Raw genomic sequence first — 20,586 nt, 5'->3', positions numbered from 1 at the left:
AGCTGTACTTTTTAACTGTGCCCCCTGATGCCCAGCAGACATCAGACTCCTTTTCCAATCGATTTCAACATGGGAAATCCTCAGCGGGCTGCAGACACAAGTGGTTTGTACTACTTTCTAGCTCACTTTTAGTGACTAATATTCAGTTTCTCTTAACAAATGCATCAGGTCCTGGTTAATATTATCCCATCTTAAAAGAGAACAAGTGCTGTACTTTGCCTTTACTCTCAGGAATAATGACTGTAGGGATGAGAGGAGGAAACTCTATTGCTTCTGTGTTCGTGCGTTGTAGTATCTATGACTAAACCAGAGACCTGGGAGTCCTCTGGAGTAAAGTTGCTAGCCACTGATTTTACTTACCTGTATTCTAAAGCTCTACAATGTAATACAGCCTTAAGTATTTCTAGGAAAAAAAAGCCTCTCCTTAGCCCAGATTTTATAAACATTAACTGTATTCTGTCTGCTTCATCTTCAACCTAACTGCAGCTATAGAAGGAGGTATAGTAGTTAAACTATCAGAGCCTCTGAACAAAAGGCAGAATGGGTTTCCCCCTCCAGCAGAAGCTCAAGGCACCAAGATAAAGGGGAAAAGCAAAGTCACTTTTTTGCTCTTCTGCCTTCTAGGAGGCAAAACAGAGGTAAATTAAAAGGAAAAAAAGAAAAAAGTCAGTCAGGGCTGTCCTGTCTGGGGCCACCACAGACTCCACCAGGTTTTAACAACTTGTTCTGGATTTGGGCTCTGAATACATGCTCCTCCCCATCACATAAACCTCTATCCATTAATTAATACAGTCATAGCTGTGTACATTAAAACCTGAAACAGGCCATCTCTTGGCACTAGCTGCCATAAAGGTAAGAAAGTGGGATATGGGAGGAAAATTATGAAAGGAGGAAAGTCTCCCAGAAAAAACTAGCCTCAGTATGGATTAAAAGACTCAGTGGAATTGTAAAATTTGAGACAAGTTAATCACAAGGCAAGAAAGGGAAGAGGCAATGTGGAGTGCCAAATAAATTGACAGGAACAAGCCAATAGAAGTAAACATCATATAGTTATGGTTGAAAAGTAAAAAATGGTGCAGAGTATGCTTTCAATGTATCTTACACCACAGACTTACCATTCAGACTGTCTTCTCTGTCAGCACAGATAGACAAAAATTGAAATATATCTACTACATTGCGGTGAACAAATACTTTTTCATGGATTACATTGCATTTGCCTTTTCCTTCTGAAGCTACCAAGTTTCCAGAAGCAGACCTCTAGCCAACTAATCGTTTGTGCTCTTTATTAAAAAAACCCCTCCAATCAGCACATCTGTCTCCACTGGATTTCTTTTATTGTACCACAAAAAACAGTCCGTTTTCCTATGTGACTTGCAAAAAAAAGTTTCCAAGGGGAAAAAAACACAAAGTTCAGCTTCAGAATAAAGTCCCATGATAAAAGGATAAGCCACTTTATGTTGTGCTACATTCAAGCAGTTAGCTAACAATTAACCACAATAACTGAAACCTTTCTCCCACACTCATTTTCACATAAGAATACTAAAATGCCTACATAATCATACTAAATGTGGTTGTTTAAAAGAAAGTATCAGGTAGATAAATACTGACTCACAATCATCTGTCTTCACTTAAGAGTCTTTAGGAGTCTCATTTAGTAGGAAAATGCTTATCTTGAATATTGTAGCAAACCTCTGAAAAGAACTATGAAAAAAGTGGCCAGAAATCATAACAGCACATTCACAGAAGGAACAAAAAGTACCAGCACAACTCCATGCAAATCAATGTACTTATCTGTAGTACTGGAAATCCTAGTCACTGGTATTTTTTTATTTCAAACTATATAAAATTAAGACATTGAAAAAATCTACCACAGTTTCAACATCTTTTCTTTGTTATTTCTCTCATTCTACATAGAAATTAAGAGGGTTCTGTTTTTGAACACAAGTGGAAAAAAAAAAATCTTTGAAGGAAAGTGTAATTTTCCACACTTTTCTGAGCAAGTCTAATTCTAAACACAGTGTAAAAATTTGACAATAATGATTATCTAAACTCTCTAGTTCCTAAATTTATTTTTTAAAGGCTCCAGCCTAAACATTATGCATTTCCAAAGAAGACTGATTCAACATGTACTAGAACAATAGTACCTCATCTGATGGATCTATCCTGTCCAGGTTTCATGGCAACATCTCAGAAGAAGTCTCTAGTCAATGGAGGCTGTGGAAAAATACACTGCTGTGAACCCCACAGCCAGCAGAATGAGACACTGCTCGTTAAGGATTATTTGCTAGATCTTCTCAAAGAAAAAGGTACCATGAAATGCTATTGCAAATCCTTCACTTTAAACACACATTCCACTCCTGGACCTTGCTTCCTCTCCCATCAACACAGCCCAACGAAGAGTATATTCTACAGCATACACACTTCTGAGAACCAGCTGAAAGGAATTCAGTGACAGATGCTATCCTGCCAATAAAGATAATGTAAGAACCTACTTAACTTCAGAAAAGAACAAAAAAAGCAAGCAGAATTCACATTTGCATTCAGATGATGTTCTTCAAGGCTGGAGCATGAGAACTCTTGCCACTTCAGACCACCCTGAAAAGGAAGCAGCATGTTGTTTTCTCATGGTGTTGAACACAGAGCAACGGATCAGGGTCCAAATACCAAGCTACTCCCAAGCAGGCTGATATAGCCACACGCCTCTAATTTCTTCTTTCACAACTAGACAAGATACTATTTCTTGCTATTAGCACCTGGTCATGTTTCAGAACCGGCCATTTTCTAGACTTTCCAGGATACCCAGTCCAAGCACAGTCCTTTGATAGATTCTCAGTACGTTTCTGTGCTTGTAGTTAGCACAGTTGAGACACGGAATGAGAACATCTGGTTTCCAGAGTAGCAGCACAGTCTAGAAAGCTTCCAGTTTGCAAGAAATCTGAAGTATTTTCAGTTTCCTGACCATTTCAAGAGGCTAAGTTTAGAAACACGCCACAGACCAGGTATCACAGAATTATTCAACAAATGTCTAAAAAGCCATGGATTCCATTCCATTTGCTGAACACATTTGGTACCAATTGTTCAGCTGAAACATATTTAGGGTTGTGAGGAGTTTTAAATATACCTGCTATGTCATGTATTTCCCCAACTCCTTCAATAAGCAAGGATGAGGCCCGTTGCTCAGGAGCAGACCCCAAAGCTTGCACAGTGCAGATTCTTGCAGTAACAAGGAAGTCAATCACAGAGAGGCAACAAGAAGAGGAACAGAATGACTAGGAAAATGCTGACGACAGAAACAGATTTTTAATTTATCAACTGCAGATTCAATTTTTAAAAAATGGACTTCACAGCTGCTTCTTCAGTGGATATTACATTTATGTCGACCATGACTATTTAATAGTCTACCAGCATCAGCAACGTTTACTTCTCATATCTGTGTGAGACTAACACAACAAATTGTTTCATTATCCAAAACCCAGAACAGAAATAAAGTTGCACAGAGTTTTTCTTTTAGGGTGTAATTTGGGGAAAGGATGAGTAGTTTTTACTCCCTGAAGAAAAGATTTACTTTATATTATAATGAATTTGTGTAAAAAACCCCCACATTTCAGAATTACCTTCTCAGTATTATTTTCATAAGTGCATCTTATCTTCCCTTTGCTGCAGAATTCTTCAAAGTTAGGGGCAACAAATATACTTCAGAATAAGATACCTTTTTCTTGGACGGCATTTGATAGCGCACATTTTTCCAGAATCTTGTATTTGCTGAACAAGATTTCTCTGAAAAGTCCCCTTTCCATTGGATAGCTCCATGTTTTTGCTTAATGTATCTGATTGATTCCGGCATGCTTGGGCAGTCCTGTATTTCATCCATTTCTATAAGAATCACTTGAATCCCATCACGGATGAGAGCATTATACATAGCTAGCTGTTGTTCAGAGGTGCCTTGTAACAGGCAGCAGCTAGATGTTTCTGATCCCAAAATAATCATCAGTCTTCTGCTTTGCTTAAGGGTTTCATCAGTAACACTGACCACAGCTGTAAGTAATGAAGGAACAATCAAAGTTTGCATAGAAACTTTACAACTGATGTAAAATATTTCTTAATTTTAAAATTGCATATATATGGAGCAGTGGCTAGCTCAGAGGACTGGTGGGTTTAAGATCTCCACACTGTCATTCATGATTCATGGTCCATTGGATGAAATTACTGATAAAAATTGTTTTCTTCAGTCCTCAGCGGCAGATATTGTTCAAAAAACCTCAACAATATTAATGCTGCTGAATCCTCCTTTGTTCATCACTACAAAAAGTGCAGACCCTCATAACATCAAAACAGAATTTTTGGTAAGAAACCAAAAAATTTCAAAATAAAAAAATTGTCCATTGGACAAATGGACAAATTATCCATTAAAAACAAATACAGCTTTGTTTTCCAAAAATAGGCATTTTTTAATTGTATATACAATCTTCTAACCCGAGAACAATATGCCAAAATACAACCTAATAACTCTACTCATTAAAGCATACCTTCTCCCGGTAAATCATCCCTTCCTAATATGAAGAGATTATATCCACATTGTTGTTCTAAAACATCAGGGAGTATGCTATGAACAAAGGTTTCCAGACGATAGAAACTTCTACCTCCACTGCTTTTTGTGTACAGGACATATGCATCGTAGATTTTCCCATCTAAAACAAACACAAATGTTTCTATTAAAAAACTAAAAATCAGCAACATGCCTTTATTGCAAGGTTCCATTTTTGACTGTTTAAAATAAGTAATGGGAGGCTGATTCATCTATCTGACTGAATGATGTCAAAGCACTAAAATGCTCTACAAATCAAAAGAAAGATCATCAGCCACATAACCGGACTTCTTTTCTCATCATGGGGACGGATGTGCCAGCAAGTGAGCTGGATGCAGCACCTGGGAACTGAGGAAGGAGCCCCCAACCCCAGAGGTGCCAGGACATTAAGAAAGCGTCCTGTTGCAGGACCTTCTTCACCACCTCTCCCGAAACAAACTCAACAGCCGTTAACTCCACTTCTGACTAACCACAAGAGAAGGTGGAAGATGGCAATTCTTTCTCGTACTAATTCTGTGGGGTAAAGGCAGGTAGAAGAAAAGGCCAAAAGGCAGCTGACGTTTTGAGAGTTAAAATTGCATAATAAACAGGAATGAAGCAACCAAATCAAAATCAGATTTAACTCAACAGGTTAAGTTTAGCTCAAGTTTCTTTGATTTTTTTTTTTTTAATTAGAACTCTATTAAAGTGTTCTGGGAAAACTGAAATTTTAACCGGAAGTTGAAATTATTTTTCTGTGAAAACATTTAGAACAGCCATGAGGAAACATTAACTATCTCAATGCACATAATCCATTTACTTTCAGGCTATGGGGAACTTCAGACAGTCTAATTCTGAGCACTGCCATGCATAATATCTATAATGTTGCACTTATTCCAATTTTTTCATACCTATCCAATGTATTTGTCTACACCACAGCAATCAAAACACATAAGAAGAATCACATAATAGAGAACTAGTAGCATTTTTTCTCTTTGGCATGTAAACATCATAACTGACAGGACTGAAAGAAAAGTGTTGAGTAAAAAGAAGTGGAAAAAAAAAGAAAACTAACAAAATTAATCTCTGAGAAAATGAGAGTCTGATTTTCAATATAAATATTTAATGCACGTCTTTAAACAGCTAGTTTACAGGATGTAGCTCTGCTGACACCTATTGATCATCATCAGAGTGACCATAAATCTACATGTAAAGAAACTACTTTACAGAAAAGCAAAAAGCAACATGCTAATTTGGCAATAACCTGGAGGTCTTTTTGACCTATCCCACCATGACTGCCTTCAACATTATGCAGTGTTTATTAACTCAACTATGATTATATATTTTACCCATATGACTGAAAAAAATCCCCCCCAAAATGTCTTTGTGTGTATCTGAAAATTCCTCAGAGAAATTCCACATACATTCTACTAAATAATCACATTATTGCTTAGAAGTAATGGCAAGTGAAAAAAAAAAAAAAATCAATAAGCTAGTTACACTAGCTAACATACTACAGACTAACATACCTGGTCACACTCACATACCTTCCTTACTTGCAAAGGCACAGACAGAATTACGGTACCAAAGCACCAAGTCAATCTTGAAAATCTTGTAGATTATTGAAGTAATAAATGTTAAAATTAACAAAGAGACAAGTCCTCCAGTCAGCCATCTTTTTATATCAGGAACTGCACAAAAATACAAGAAGACTGTATTTTAAATGTTAAATTTGTCCAAATCTTTCCTTTCACACAAATGTAATACAAATTTGAGTATCATATTTCTCACTTCCATCTACCTATTTTTTTTAATAATGATAAATACACTACTACAGTGACGCCTTCCCTATGCACAGGTACATGTATATATACTGCAAACTGTAATCCATCTGCCTCCTATCAACATGATATATGAGCATTTGGTATCAAAACCCCTTCTGAGGAAGTCAAGACAAACACAGGCCTCAAAAATAACAGTATTTCTTACCTCTGTGTTTTAATATAATATAGGATGCAACCTGCCCAAAGGCATTTGAAGCTTGACAAACAAACGGTTGTTCATAATCTTCACTATTCACTTCCAAAATTATTAGCTTTACAGAATGCATAGGGCGTCCATCGTAAGAAGTTTCCTCCCTATCCAAAAGGCGACAAATAGAGCCATAAAACCACAGCCCTTTCTGGAATGGCTTCATCACTAACAGCTGCAGCATGACAATGGGTGTTTCCATCTGCAAACATCAACCACACTTCAGAATAGATGAGCAATTACATTATACGAAGGAAACCCAAACAAGAGTCGGGCCTCTAATTGACATTTAGCATAGACACTGGAAAACATCAAGACATTATCTTACCTGAAGCTGTGTTTCCCCAAAGGAATATAAGGTTTCTATAGGCTGAAGTACAAAAATACACTTTACAAACCTAAGCAAACCCTTGTTATGGGCTTCCCAGCCCCTGTAAGAATAGGTGAAGAGAGAGAAACTCCACAATGTGATATGACACAAAAAGAGGCCCTGGTAGAAGGGCATCATCTTGCGGTAAGCAGCTCTGGGACAGGGAAGACATCAAAGGTGGTGACCCTGCAGCAGACAACACCAACTCACAGTGTGATTCCAGCTGCAGGGAGTGGAGTCTAAACTGCTGCTTCACCCCACAGATCAGAACAGACTTGTAAAAGCTACAGTGTCAGGCTGCACCATTAAGAGACACAGATTATCCCCTATACATTGTACAAGGAACAAATGAATCAACATCACTAATGCAACCAATGACTAATGGGTGCAAAGACAACTACATAAGTGCTAGGAAGTACAAAAAAATAACACCGCTTTTATGGTATCAATTCAGTGACCGTGTGCCTCTGCATTATGGCCCAATTGTTTATGGCACTGCAATTCCTTCTGACACTACAATATATTACTTCTGTATAGGTTTTTCTCTTGGTGAGCACTCAAAGAATTCAGCATTTTATTTCCCCCTTTGTTTTATAAGACCTGTTTCCCACAACTATATTCTTACTTTGAAGATATCATTCTCATTTCTTCATCAGTTTCTTAGTCATACATAGTGCTTGAGAAGTTACAAAAATTATCACATTTTTTCTTCCTAGCACCACCATGAGATGAAGGCTGACAAAAAACCTGCAATTTTTACTTCCCAACCTGTCACACCTAAGAAACTTTCAGGTTGCCTTCTGTTCCAATTTTAGTTGCTTTTTCAAGTCAGGTCTACTTTCTTGCCTCCTCACTCCATTTAACCTGCTTTTCACTATCACCATATCTCCCAGTTGCCCTTCTCATGCTTTACTCAGTCCAGGTCCATTTTCCTCCCAAACCCCAACTCATCACTGGAAATCCGTCTCCCTTTTCTCCTCTCACCCCGCTAAGCTTCAGTACAAATGTCCTCAACAAAGTCTTCCATTATAGCTCTTCAGCTGATCTCAATTACATTTCTCTAACTCAAGGCTCTTAAACCTGGAAGTCTCAATTACTCCTGTAAAGCATGGTTTGACCTCTTGAAACCTTTCAGAGAGGCAGATGTGAGGGGAAAGGAGAATGCAGAAGAAAGAGACAGTCTGAAGATCATGTGCTTGGACATGCTTGATCCAACTAAAAGAAGTCTCTGCCAGGCCAGAGCCTGCTCAATAGAAACTGTATTACAATTATGAGACTGTGTCATGGTTTAACCCCAGCCAGCAACTAAGCACCACACAGCCGCTCGCTCACTCCCCCCCCACCCAGTGGGATGGGGGAGAAAATCAGGAAAAGAAGTAAAACTCGTGGGTTGAGATAAGAATGGTTTAATAGAACAGAAAAGAAGAAACTAATAATGATAATGATAACACTAATAAAATGACAACAGCAACTGTAAGTCTATAAAACACCTTTTCCCAAGGTTGAAAATTAAGACAGATTTTTACAATGATCAAAAAGAGCACAATCACATGTGAAGGCCATGCGTCTCCTAAGTTTCAAGTTTCTACTTCAAAGCAGGAAGTGAATTGGAGGAGGCAGGCGTTGAAGAGTTTTTAAAAAGAAAGCTATCTAAGCAAGTGAAAAACGTTGCTAAATATTTTAATGTCGAAGAGAGAAAGTTCTACTTGGGTTGCCAACACAGCATTTTCTAATCTGAAAACATACTTACTCATATGGACTTGCAAAAATTCTGCTCATATAAAATACATCAATATACACACCGTTGCCTGTCCAAAACACCTCATACCCTTCGGCACCTGTTGTATTGCAATCCACTGTAACCTGTGAGCCTATAAAATTATGGTACAAAGTGAAAAGTTAATTTCCGTAATCTAATTAAAGTCTATACAATTCTGTTCACAGATTCCCACACAGATCAGCTAAGGATGGTCCCACACCCTTTCAGAAAAGTTACTCTAACAGAGGGTCTATATACGCAGTGATCTTCAGGTTCATAAAGAGCCTAGTAGGAGGGAAGAAGCTAAATCCAGGAAGAAGATGCCTCTCTCTGGGGCATCACTTTCCCTGCAGATTCAAAGATGGATTTGTTCTTAGGATCTATTTCAGAGTGATGGAAAGCAACAGATGTGACAGAGAATCACTTGGGTTCCCTACAATTTTCTTCGTATCTGAGAAATTTCCCTAGGACTTTGTAAGTAGCATGCCTTGTTTCTTTCCCTCTCACCCCCAAACACACCTCCTTCAGGAGATCATCATAGAGAAACTGAGCTGGTCACTGAACTAGTTTTTGTCAAAAAACAAAACCAAGAAAACACAGAATATGGCACTCCTCGAGTAGAAGTTTTCACTAGGATACAAAATCATATTTCCTTATGAAGAAAACTACTTACCAAGTTCCACTTCAATTGAGTTGTTTCTTGGATAAGATATTTCTGGGGGCTTTTTTGGTGGGCTCACTGACCAAAAGAAAGAAAGTGCTTTTCAGAAAACCTAGGGTACTTGCAGTCTCTTCTATGCTCTACAACCTAAAAAAACGCTGTCCTGTGGGCAAGGTTGTCAGCAATTTTATAACAGACATCACTCAATACTGAAAGTATCATATCTCAGGTAGTCGTTACTTCTGACTTGAAGCTAAACTATTCTTTGCCCCACCTCTTTCAAAATGTAGTGCCACAAATCTCCACACACTCATGGTGGACTGGCTGTTCCATGGCATAAAAATCTTGTAATACTGCATGCACAGGTGCTGAGAAGGATATGGGTAAATATCTACAGTATTACGCCTCTACAATCTGGATAGCCTGTCACCCAGTACCCAACAGATACAAACTGGAGCCAAATACTTTTACAGTGCAATTCATCTATTTTAGACTTTTACTGTTATAAAGGGGAAATTTAATTTCTGTACTCTAGTTAAAGACCTTACAATTCTTCCCACAGCGCCATCTATAAGGAATTACAACACCATTGGCCCCCTTTAGACATTTACATTAGGAGTTGATATGCAACACTCTGGAAAGCTTATTTCTCTCTACAGGCTACAAAGGGGGAGTAATCAACAGGTGGAGATCTAGACATCTACATCAGAAATGTCTCAGTACGGCTAAATGAATCCCAGCTTGGAGCGTCCCTCACTGAACACACATACCATTTCCAGCTGTCTCAGGCAGCTATAGGATGTTTTAGAACATTTCCTATCAGATATTCAAAGTTCAAGGAAGTTTCTCCAAGAGCACAAATTAACAAAAAGAAATCATAAAGCATCTTGTTTGAGATGCTAGCAAAGCACACAGGACTGCCCCACATATATCTTTCCCTTCCCCTTCTGAAAACTGGGTCTGCACTACTGCTTGGACCCCAAATCACCCATTTTAGTGTAGACTTGCTCAGCTGGAATCTTTAAAAACAACTGAGCTGCCTTCAGTCATTTACAGCAAAGGAGTGATATGATTTTGTTTCAACTGAGTAGTGGGAGCTGAAATGACACTAAGAGAGAAGTTCTAGGGGCAGATTTTAAGACCAGAATGATCATTTCACCTGGTCTGACCTTACGTTCCTTGTATTTTGTTTATCCACATCACATACATATGACATTATCATATATATATACACACACATATTTGTATGCAATCTATTAGTAAACCTGAAAAAATGTCTTTCATTGGCTGGAATGTAAAAACACTATTGGTATTTCATACCTCGATATAGCACAACCTTTTCAGTGATCCAATATCAATCTCATAATGCTGTGCTAGCAAAGGAGTTCACATTTTACAGCTAGGCCTTCTTTTATGTTTTTTGTTGTGCTGGTGGGCCCCTGACATAAATCAGGGTCTACTGAGCTAGATACACGGTATCAGGGATCAGCAGTTCTTGTGCTGAGGAGCTTAAAACCAAAAACAGAAGAGACAAAGCTTTGAAGGAAACAGACAGGACACACAGAGTCAAGATACTGCTACAATTTGGGCTTGTAGAGTTCGTTCTTCTTGCATCCAGAGGATAACGTAAAAAGAGAGCAGACAGGCAGGAGAGAGGCTGCAGCTACAGCAGAAAGTATTGTGCCTACCAAGCCTTACAGGGCACCTGTTTAGGGACCTTGGCAGCTGGTCTGGGCAGCAAAGCTTTGAGATACTAAAAGTTTGAACAAGGGAACAAATCTTCAACACAGTAGCAATGACAGACAAATATATATAAACTATATATATAAAATATATATAAAGTCAGCATTTCTTTCCCTCATATTTAGGTGAAAACTAGTAGCCCTAAGCACGTCTATCCACAAATTCGGTCTTTCAGCTTTAGACTTTAGAAATTTGGACAAAAATTTGGAGTCATCATTCTGAACACAAACACAGTGACATTATCTACTTACCTTCTACAGTCAGACTGATGTCTCGTGAAATGTTATATTGTTTTCCATTGTAGGTGTATGTTGTTTCGCATGTATAGTTTCCTTGATCATGTACAGTCACATTGAAAATTATAAGATCCCTGTTTGAGAAGACAAACCTTTTCCCTTCCAGCAGCTGGCAGTCCTAAACGTGTGTAAAGAACTCTGTTAATTCATATCACTATCTCTTTCCATGGTTTGTCTCTCTTTAATGCAATCTGAACTTTCAATGGACCACAGCATAAGGACGGATGCCTTGCAGAGGCTGAGGAAGAGCAAGGGTGGTGGAATTAAGAAGCAAAACGTGCTTCATTTTGGCTCTGAGCTTTTAATTCAAAGATATGCCAGTTCATTTCCTATAGAAAACAACTTGCAATATCAGAGAAATAAGAAAGTGAAATGCAAGTGTCAGGATTTGTAAAAGTATTCATTAATTAAGAATCACTCAATCATTAGACTTTTTTTTTTTTTAAAAGTACTTAAATACTCTTGGTATCATATGGACTGCATGGGCACGAGGCAGGAATGCTGCAGAAAGCACTACGTTCTTGTAACAGAATGAGCCTATAAATAAGCAGGAACAATATGAAATAGCATTTATTTAATGGAACAATATTGAGCACATAATGGATATGCCACCTCTCAAATAACATACGAAGTCTGTTTCCACACAAAAGAAATTCACGACAGTGTTTCGCTAGCAGGTAAAAAGATGCCACCTGGTGGATACGTGGGTCAACGTCTCTCCTTCATCTAAGCTGAATTTCTACTCCGTTAATCAAAAAACCTATATACACTTTTAAAAGATAAACAGTCTTAATCCTCTTCCAATTTGTTTTAAAAGCATTTTTCTCCCATTTACAATAAATCTTTAGTTTTTCTCCTACAATGCACAAACATTAGTGATTTATATTTTAAATAATGGACAGTTATAAGACAGTACAAAACACAGCATTCTCACCTTATACCAATGAACAGGCTGAATATTCTTGTCATTCCTGAAATAATCCAAGTGTGGACACACAACCTTTGCAGATGATGATGTGAATATCACCTCCTCTACAGCAAATTTTTCATTTAAGCATAAACCATCAATCCTCTCAAAAACTGTTACTTTTGTACAAGTTTTCCTGCAGCTTGTCAAATTCCTGCAATTAATATAACATAATTAAATTAGCCTATTTGGCATATTTTCCAACTCAAAAATATATGGTATTCTTTTTGGAGAAGAAAGAGAGGACAAGAAGTTTACAGTTTCTCTAATAGATTTACTTTTGCCTACTAGGAAAAAGCACCCAAAAATAGACTTACTTTCCCCAACCTAAAGTTAGTTTTTGTGAATGCACTCTCCCTTCTCTATTAGTATCTCTCTTACCCATCAAATTCTACTTGCTTTCTAGATGTTATTCCCTTTGCAACTCATTTCTGTAAAAACATAAATTTTTTTTAAACTTTCACCTTATGACACATTCATAATCTCCAGAATCTTCTAACATTGCAGGAAGAAACCAAATTAAATTATTCTGCTGATGAATTCTAGAAAATTTGTCTCTAGGCACAGCTGTCTGGTTACCAACTTTATACCATGTTAAGTTGTAGTCTTCACTTTTCAAGCTCTTTTCCAGTGAACATTTAATAGCAAGAGGCTGCCCATCAGGCACGAGACTTTGCCTCAACATCACATCATAGGCTTCACATTTCTCTAAAGGAAAGAGATAAACATTAAAGAAAACCTCAAACGTTGTAAAAGAATATACTGAACTCATTTCTTGATTGCATTTAGAAAGTTTATTGGAGTTTTCACTTCCATTCGCAAGTCGTCTACTAAAAACAATTATAATCCCTTATCTTTACAGTTGAGAGTACTACTTAGTGATATACAGATATAGTTATGCAACTGAAATGAAATGCTCGTTTTTGAATGCAAACTTTACACTCACTAGAATCTCTTCGTTGGCAGCAGACTGTCATTTGTATGTTTTAGTTCAGATGCAAATTACTAAAGTACTTGTATTTCTCCAGCCTGTTTCATGCGAATATACACAAACACACACATGCACACACAAATTTCATGTTTAATGTCTTTATTTGTTAACTTCACTTAACTGTAGTCAAAGTAAGTCTTCAAGACAGACTATGCTTTCAGTACCCAAATGTCCTAAGAGGACACCAAAGTTAAAGCTGCTGTTGCACAAATATTGTTTATTATGGAAATTTCAACTAACCCTTCATTTTATGAGCATTTAGAGAGGAATTATTACAAGCACTTACCAAAGAGCTCATTTTCTTTCCTCCTGACCCAAGGACATTCAGACAGGAAAAGAGCAACACCATGAGATTTTTTTTTTTTTTTTCATCAACATAACAAAAAAGGCACCAACTCTGGATACCATGGTCACACTCCTCAGTCAGTATTATATTTATCTAAAATTCCTTGTTTTGTTAGAATATAAGAACAGCCACAGAGTCACATAAGTTTCTGTCTAGCCCAAAACCCTGCCTCTGATAACAACCAGTGGCAAACGTGTAAGAAAAGAGAGTAGGACACAAAAAGTAGACTAATACTTTGCTTTCAGCCTCTTTCTTTCCTCTTATGTTTTGCATGAAAAGCCATTCACTGGCTTTTATCACTTCTCTGGGTATCACGTATTTCTTGTTATGAGAAATGGCAAAGTAAACTTTCCCTCATCTGCCTAGTCTATGGTATTTACAATTTTATAGACCTCCATCACATCTTGCCTCAGTCACCTCTTTTCTTTACGTCAAAATCCTCATTCATTTAATGACTTCTAATATGGAAGCCATACCATATCAGACAACACTGTCACTCATCTCTCTACCTCTTCTGATACAGTCTTTCTGAGATGGAATGACCAGAACTGCAGAGTTCAATTGATGCACATTCACCATGGGGTTACAGAGTAGCATAACAAAGCTTTCTGTTTTCTGCTCTACTGCTTCCCAAAAATTCTGCTTTTCTGACCACCACTGATGACAGAGCTAATGCTTCCAGAGAGCATCCAGAGATGTCAAAGTGGCATCTTTCCTAAGTGGTTAACTGACTTAATGCTCACATCACACACACAGAGTATACATGTTTCTGCTATACATGTATGACCCTTCCAGGACCTCCATATCCATTTGATTTTACTTATTGACATTCTGTCACTAAACCTTTCAATATCCAGACATCTCCTTCATAGTGAGCATTAGTTTTAACCACCAAGGGATAATTTTCTATCATCTATAGTTCTCACCCCCTCACTATAAATCTTTTCCAAATTACTTATCAAAACATTGAATTGCTCAGATATCTGTATTGAATGCCCCATAATAACTTTGACAGTTATGAAATGCTGTGGCCACAGGAACAGATAACCCTTTTCTGCCACTAAACACTAATATTCTTAAATAGTGTCATTTTTTTTTACACGCTGCTTGCCTCAGTTTCTCTGAAATCCCCCTCCCCCAATGCCCTCTATTATTTCCATGGAGCAGGAAAGAAATTACAAAGTACACACGTAACTAAACAGACAACAGAACTCTCTGATATTGGGGGGAGGGCAGCCAAATAATCACCCTTCCACATGATTACTTACTTAGCCAAAAACCAGACTATCCAATGGACAGGTGAACCCTGCAGCTTGTCCGTCCATGGGCAAAAAAACCCAAAACCAAACCAGAACCAAACTATTTCCGACCTGGCTTTCTAGAAACTCAAGGAATGGAAATTAATGAAGTTTTTCTTTTAACAGTCTGGCACTGCTGCAAGATTCCAGGTGGAATGACAGGATTATGACAGCAACTCATCTGAAATGTTCTGAACATGAACTGGATTGTTGGTTGACAGCTGAAGGGCAGAAACAAGCAGTTGCAACCCAGTAGCCTAGCAATTTTACAAAAATCTAGATGTTATATTATTGTCAAATGGCTGTATTTTCCAATATGGAAAAATCCTAAGGACACACTCTGTAAAGTTAAAACTACAACTCAGTTCATCAGTTTATACACCAGAGAGTTGTGCTGCCTTTCAGACAGACCTTGACAGGCTGGAGAAGTGGGCTAACAGTAACCTCATGAATTTCAACACAGGTAAGTGTGAAGGCCTGCATCTGGTGAGGAATGACGCAAAGCACCAGCACACGCTGGACGCCATTCAGCTGGAAAGCAGATCTGCAGAGAAGAACACTGGGGTCCTGGTAGACAATAAACTGACCATGAGCCACCAATGCTCCCTCATGACAAAGAAGGCTTATGGTGTCCTGGGCTGCATTAGGACCTGCCAGCAGGTCGAGGAAGGTGATCCTTCCCCTCTACTCAAGCACTGGTGAGGCCACATCTGGAGTACTGCAGCCAGTTCTGGGCTCCCCAGTACAAGAGAGACATGGATTTACTGGAGAAAGTCCAGCACAGGGCCACAAAAACAATTAAGGGAGTGGAACATTTCTCACATGAAGAGAGGCTGAAAGAACAGGGACTGTTCAGCCTAGAGAAGAGAAGGCTTGGGGAGCATGTGGGTTGATCTTACCAATGTGTGTAAATACCTGATGGGAGGGAATGAAGAACAAAGAGCTAGACTTTTGCCAGTATTGCCCACTGACAGGACAAGAGGCAATGACCACAAATTGAAACACAAAAAATTCCATCTGAACACAAGAAAACACTTTTTTACTGTGAGGGTGATCAAACACTGGAACAAGTTGCGCAGAGAGGTCATGGAGTCTCCATTTGTGGAGATACTCAAAATCCAGCTGGACATGATACTGGGCAACCTGCTCTAGCTGACCCTTGGAGGGGGGTCAGGGAGGTTGGACTAGATGATCTCAAGAGTCCTCTTCCAACCTAAATGATTCTGTGATATGACAATACATAAAATAGCACATATTGTATGTTTTATAGGCTCCTGCTTTTAGGACTGTTTAAAAGAACTCATTGGCATGCACATAAATTTGACTTTTACAGCCATTTTCACAGAAAATTAGTATTACTTGTGTGAAAAAATAAGTTTCAGAACAAGACTTTCCATACCCACCAATAAACTTACCTGCAATAATTAAAGACAGAAATGCTGTTGCGATATTACACAAAACCAATGGTTTTGTTGTCATGTTTCCCTGCAGAAATGGAAAGAAAACCTTCAATTAGTGGTTTCCAACATAAACTTCCACAATTTAAAGTCAATGTTTGCATTACACAGTTAATACAGGATGCAGGAAATATAGGAATTGTCTTTGGCTTGTTTTGAGCCTGTTACCTGCTTGTTTTACCTGACAGCTCCTAATTATTACACCACGAAGAAAAAAAATGAGTGAACATTTCCTATTCAGCTTGTCAAGCACTCAGGATTTTTTACATCTCTAGAACACTCCTCCCCAGTTCTTGCTTTCCCAAGCTACAGTCTTAGTCTCTCTAATTGTCCCTTAGATGGAATCTGATTTCATTTTTCTGATCATCTTTGCCACCCTCTTCTTACCATCTCCAGTTATGCTACAGCTTGTCTGAGGTGGGGAGGGGAGAACAGAACTTGCATACAGCCTTCAAAACATAGGTGCACTACTGATTTATAAACTAAAACAATGAATTTTTTTTCTGTTTTTTTTTTTCCATAATTTCCTAATCATTTCTAACACTCTATTTGTTCTTTGAGTACTACTGAGTATTGACCTGTTATTTCCATGAGCCTATGTAGTAAAATCCCAAGACCTCACCACTGAGTGTTAAAAATCAGGTAAACCCAGTCAGCCACTGAGCACATGTTAGGATTTTGCCCATATCTTTTCATTTAAAATCTTCCTTATGTTTATCTACAACAAATTTATTCTGCTATTATTATGCAGTCTATCATGACATCCTTCTGCCACTCTTTGCAACTAACACCTCTGTATTCTAGCCTGAATAGCTTTGTATTGTGGGCAAATTCTGCCACTACAATAGTTCCCCTCTGTCCAGATCATTAAAATTACACACTGAGCAGAAAAGAGTTGTTTGGGACTCCAGTAGTGATCTTCTTCCACCTGAAAAATTGAGCATTTATCTTTTACCTACTTACTTACACGTGTGAGAATAAATATATTACGGCAGCCTGGCTTCATTGACAGCCTCTGCCGAATGCCTTTTGGAAATTAAGGCAGATTGTATCAACCATATCTCCTGTATCCAGCATGTTCACATACATGTGTACAATTCTAACACACTTCTAGTATTTGAGAGCCATGACTTCCCTTTACAAGAGTCACTGTTGACTCCTTCCCTGCCTAATTTATCTTCATTTGCACTGGTTCTATTCTTTAAAGCAGTTTCGACCTGGCTGCCTGCTGCAGATACCAGGCTCACTGGTCTCTACTTTCCTGACTCTCTTTTGATCACTTGGGGAAAATAAAAAAAAAAAAAAACATTTATCACTTTCTGATCTTTCAGTCCCAAAGCTGCTTTAAATAAGACATTTACAACAAGAGAACACAAGAGTGAGTACCAGCCAGTTGTGATGCTTTGTTACAGATCATTTTGTTCTATTACTGCCTTTTACTGACTTTTCAATTTGAGACAGATCCTTCCATGGAAGATTAGCCATAAGAAAAGGTACTGGCACTAAAATCCATGCTCTTCCAAGATGAACACAAATGCAAAAACTTCTTCTTTTTTCCCCTTGCTATGTTCGTATCTTCCCATAGCCCATCCCAAAGGGGGTTTTTATACCTGAATGATCTATTGGCTCTCAGGACTCTTCTTATCCCTAATGTGTCTGGAGAAGGATCTGTTAGCTGCATGCCTCTGATAAGTTGTTCCTTAACTTGGCCTGCCTTACTGCTTTTTTTCTGTTCAGCCTACCACAGTTTTTACAGCACTGCGAAAGGACAAATGCAATTATTCAAACGGAAGGATGAATAGGAGAACCCCATCCCTGTTGTGAAGAATCTTTAGCTGATCACCGATTTCCACAATAGTCAAAGATGACACTTCCAGCTGCCGTGTCTTACTTCACCAAACTGACTCAGAAGCTTGCCATACATTGAGTCATCCACACTGCTTCTTGCAGTGCCTGCTTTCTTCCTTCCTCCCCTTCACTTCCCTCCTCCCTCATTGCAAATTTCCGCTCAAATTACTAGGCAGGTCTTTTCTTGCCCAGCTGTAACATGGAATGAGTCCCATCAAGAATGCAGAGCATAAAAAGAAAGACACAAAACTTTAAAATCACGGGAGGAGGTTTATGTGTGTTAGTACAAAAGCTCCAACTTTCTTCACTAATTGTGATGGACAGTAACTCTTAAAATCTCTGGTTTTCAACTTTGAAGAAGATGAAAATATTATAATGAAAATAATTTAAAGAGAAAACAGGACTAAATAGACTCCACTTATGAACAGGTTTGTTTTTTTTTTTTTTACGACTTCTCTGAATTGCTGTTTTTTCATAGGCTTTGTTCCGTTACAGCATTACCTTACTCTAGTGTACTCTCTTAAGCAGTTTTTTGCCCCAGCAGTAGATGCAGCAGTAGTATTTTGCCATGTTCTGAAGGAAAGTCTTCCAGAATCCTGCTTCTCTATAAATTCAGTGTTTTATTTAAATTTGTAACTTGCCCTTTTGCCAACACTGAAGACCTGGAAATATATATAGCCCTGTGTAAAACCATACACGTGAACTGCTCTGAGGAGATTCCTTCTCGTCTCTGACTTTTCACAATGAAAAAACTTCCATTTCTATGAAAGGTATCCCCAACAGCAAAATTAGGCTCTGTTCTGTGCATGCATTCACATAATTCATGATGAAAATAACAAACATATGTCTGCAGAGTCAAGTGCATATGTTTTTCCTACCGCATTCCACCATGATAAACAGCTGAATTTCTCCCTTTTCCCAGACATTTTGTCCACATCTTGAGCCTGCAATCGACCTGTGGAACTTTACCACTCAGGACAGAATTCAGCTGGAATTATCTTTGCCCAAATTTTCTGGAGTGGAAAAAATTCCATGTATCTGAGGCCATGTCCATAAAGTTTCACCCTGAAAAGAAATATTTGTATCAATTTAAGATTAAAAAAAAAGACAAGTTTCTGAAAGACATCTTCAATGATACCTGCACCTGAATTGCAATTACAGCATCCATCATAGCATACAGTAAAGCATAATTCTCATTAAAATCTGTCATTAAATTGATACAGCCACTTTTTCCTCTGCTGTCTAGTCTCTTCAAAGTTGATCTACTCCATCAAAAAAACCAAACTAGTCTCAGCAGAACTTTGAAGAATCACAGCTTTCACTAATTTTTGCACACTTGTGGCACGTTTTCTTTGAATGCCTTATTCAAGAACATGGACAGATTAAAACATGCAATGGTCCTGTTCTCAGAATTGAGAGAACTGACAGAAACTCAGAGTATCACACCATTTCTTTTACGTAAGCCCCTGAACATTTTAAATCATAACAAAATATATATTCATATTACCTTAAAAGCTTCTATTAACTGCAAGGCATGCCATGCCTCTTCAAGCGAACTTAATCGAGTGTCTCACTTTTGTTCTAGGAGAAATGATTACAGCAAGTGCATATATACCTTTGGTGTCGAGGCACACCTAACTGGTGCTGAAGAGCTGGGTTAGCCCCCGCGTTGGGATGCAGTTACAGCACTGAGACAATCTTGATCGCCGTTTTTCCCGTGAATCGCTGACACCCCTCACCAGCTACGGCAGGAAATCATTTTTTCAATATTCTTCCTTTAAATTCTTAGGTATTCCTGGCAACATTAACTTGGAAAGAAGGGGCTGTAGCTCCTCGGCGGTGTCGGAACGACGCTCCCGGCCGCCCTGAGGCGACCCGCCGCTGGCAGCAGACCCACCAGACCCCGGGGCCGAGACTGAACTTCGAAGAAAAGGCACTTTCACGCTTTCTCTCAGAAAATGAGCCACGTCACACCCACGGCTCGCAGAGGAAAACGCTGACCTTTCTGAAGCAGGTTTCACTCCCACTCCTGAACTGTCCCCAGCCCGCGGTTTCCCCAGGAGACACCAGCTCCCTCTGAGACACCTCCCAGCCCCCCCCCCCCCCCCCCCCCCCCCCCCCCTAAAAAACGGGACATGGGAGCCAAGAGCGGCTATCGGCGCCTCTCGACGGATTTACCCCCCTGGATCATCCCAGACTGGCCGACGCCGTCCGCCCTCTTACCACGACCGACGGAGAAGAGCGGTCCCCGCTAC

At 38.8% G+C, this 20,586-nt stretch overlaps 1 protein-coding gene across 3 annotated transcripts; it reads right to left on the bottom strand.

The window, feature by feature from the left end:
- Positions 1-1,317: 1,317 nt before the first annotated feature.
- LOC128135274 (interleukin-1 receptor type 1-like) lies at positions 1,318-20,361 on the bottom strand. 3 transcript variants are annotated; one of them, XM_052774060.1, is made up of 13 exons: positions 20,016-20,361; positions 19,839-19,912; positions 19,210-19,396; positions 16,442-16,511; positions 12,856-13,099; positions 12,359-12,545; positions 11,380-11,542; positions 9,398-9,463; positions 8,716-8,836; positions 6,554-6,702; positions 6,112-6,255; positions 4,527-4,688; positions 1,318-4,035 (listed from the first exon to the last, which is right to left on the bottom strand). In XM_052774060.1, the coding sequence occupies exons 3-13, from the start codon at positions 19,255-19,257 to the stop codon at positions 3,644-3,646; spliced, it is 1,746 nt and encodes a 581-aa protein (XP_052630020.1). In that variant the 5' UTR covers positions 19,258-19,396; positions 19,839-19,912; positions 20,016-20,361; the 3' UTR covers positions 1,318-3,643. The 3 variants fall into 3 exon arrangements, with proteins under 3 accessions (XP_052630020.1, XP_052630019.1, XP_052630021.1); XM_052774059.1 differs by lacking the exon at positions 19,839-19,912 and having other exon boundaries at positions 19,947-20,361; XM_052774061.1 differs by lacking the exons at positions 6,112-6,255; positions 19,839-19,912 and having other exon boundaries at positions 19,947-20,361.
- Positions 20,362-20,586: the final 225 nt, after the last annotated feature.

The sequence above is a fragment of the Harpia harpyja genome, chromosome 22 (assembly GCF_026419915.1).
Source record: "Harpia harpyja isolate bHarHar1 chromosome 22, bHarHar1 primary haplotype, whole genome shotgun sequence".
In the NCBI taxonomy this organism is placed as follows: domain Eukaryota; kingdom Metazoa; phylum Chordata; class Aves; order Accipitriformes; family Accipitridae; genus Harpia; species Harpia harpyja.
The sequence above is the reverse complement of the archived record's forward strand: the minus strand, read 5'-3'. Positions and strand labels throughout refer to the sequence as shown.

What these genes read in the sequence shown, in the direction of transcription:
- LOC128135274 (XM_052774059.1), bottom strand. Translation starts at nt 19,257, where the DNA reads ATGTCTGGGAAAAGGGAGAAATTCAGCTGTTTATCATGGTGGAATGCG. An exon ending in TCTGTCTTTAATTATTGCAG is followed by an intron (nt 13,100 to 16,441) that starts GTAAGTTTATTG and finishes TCTTTCCTTTAG; the next exon opens with AGAAATGTGAAGCCTATGAT. An exon ending in GGATGATTTACCGGGAGAAG is followed by an intron (nt 4,036 to 4,526) that starts GTATGCTTTAAT and finishes CATTACTTACAG; the next exon opens with CTGTGGTCAGTGTTACTGAT.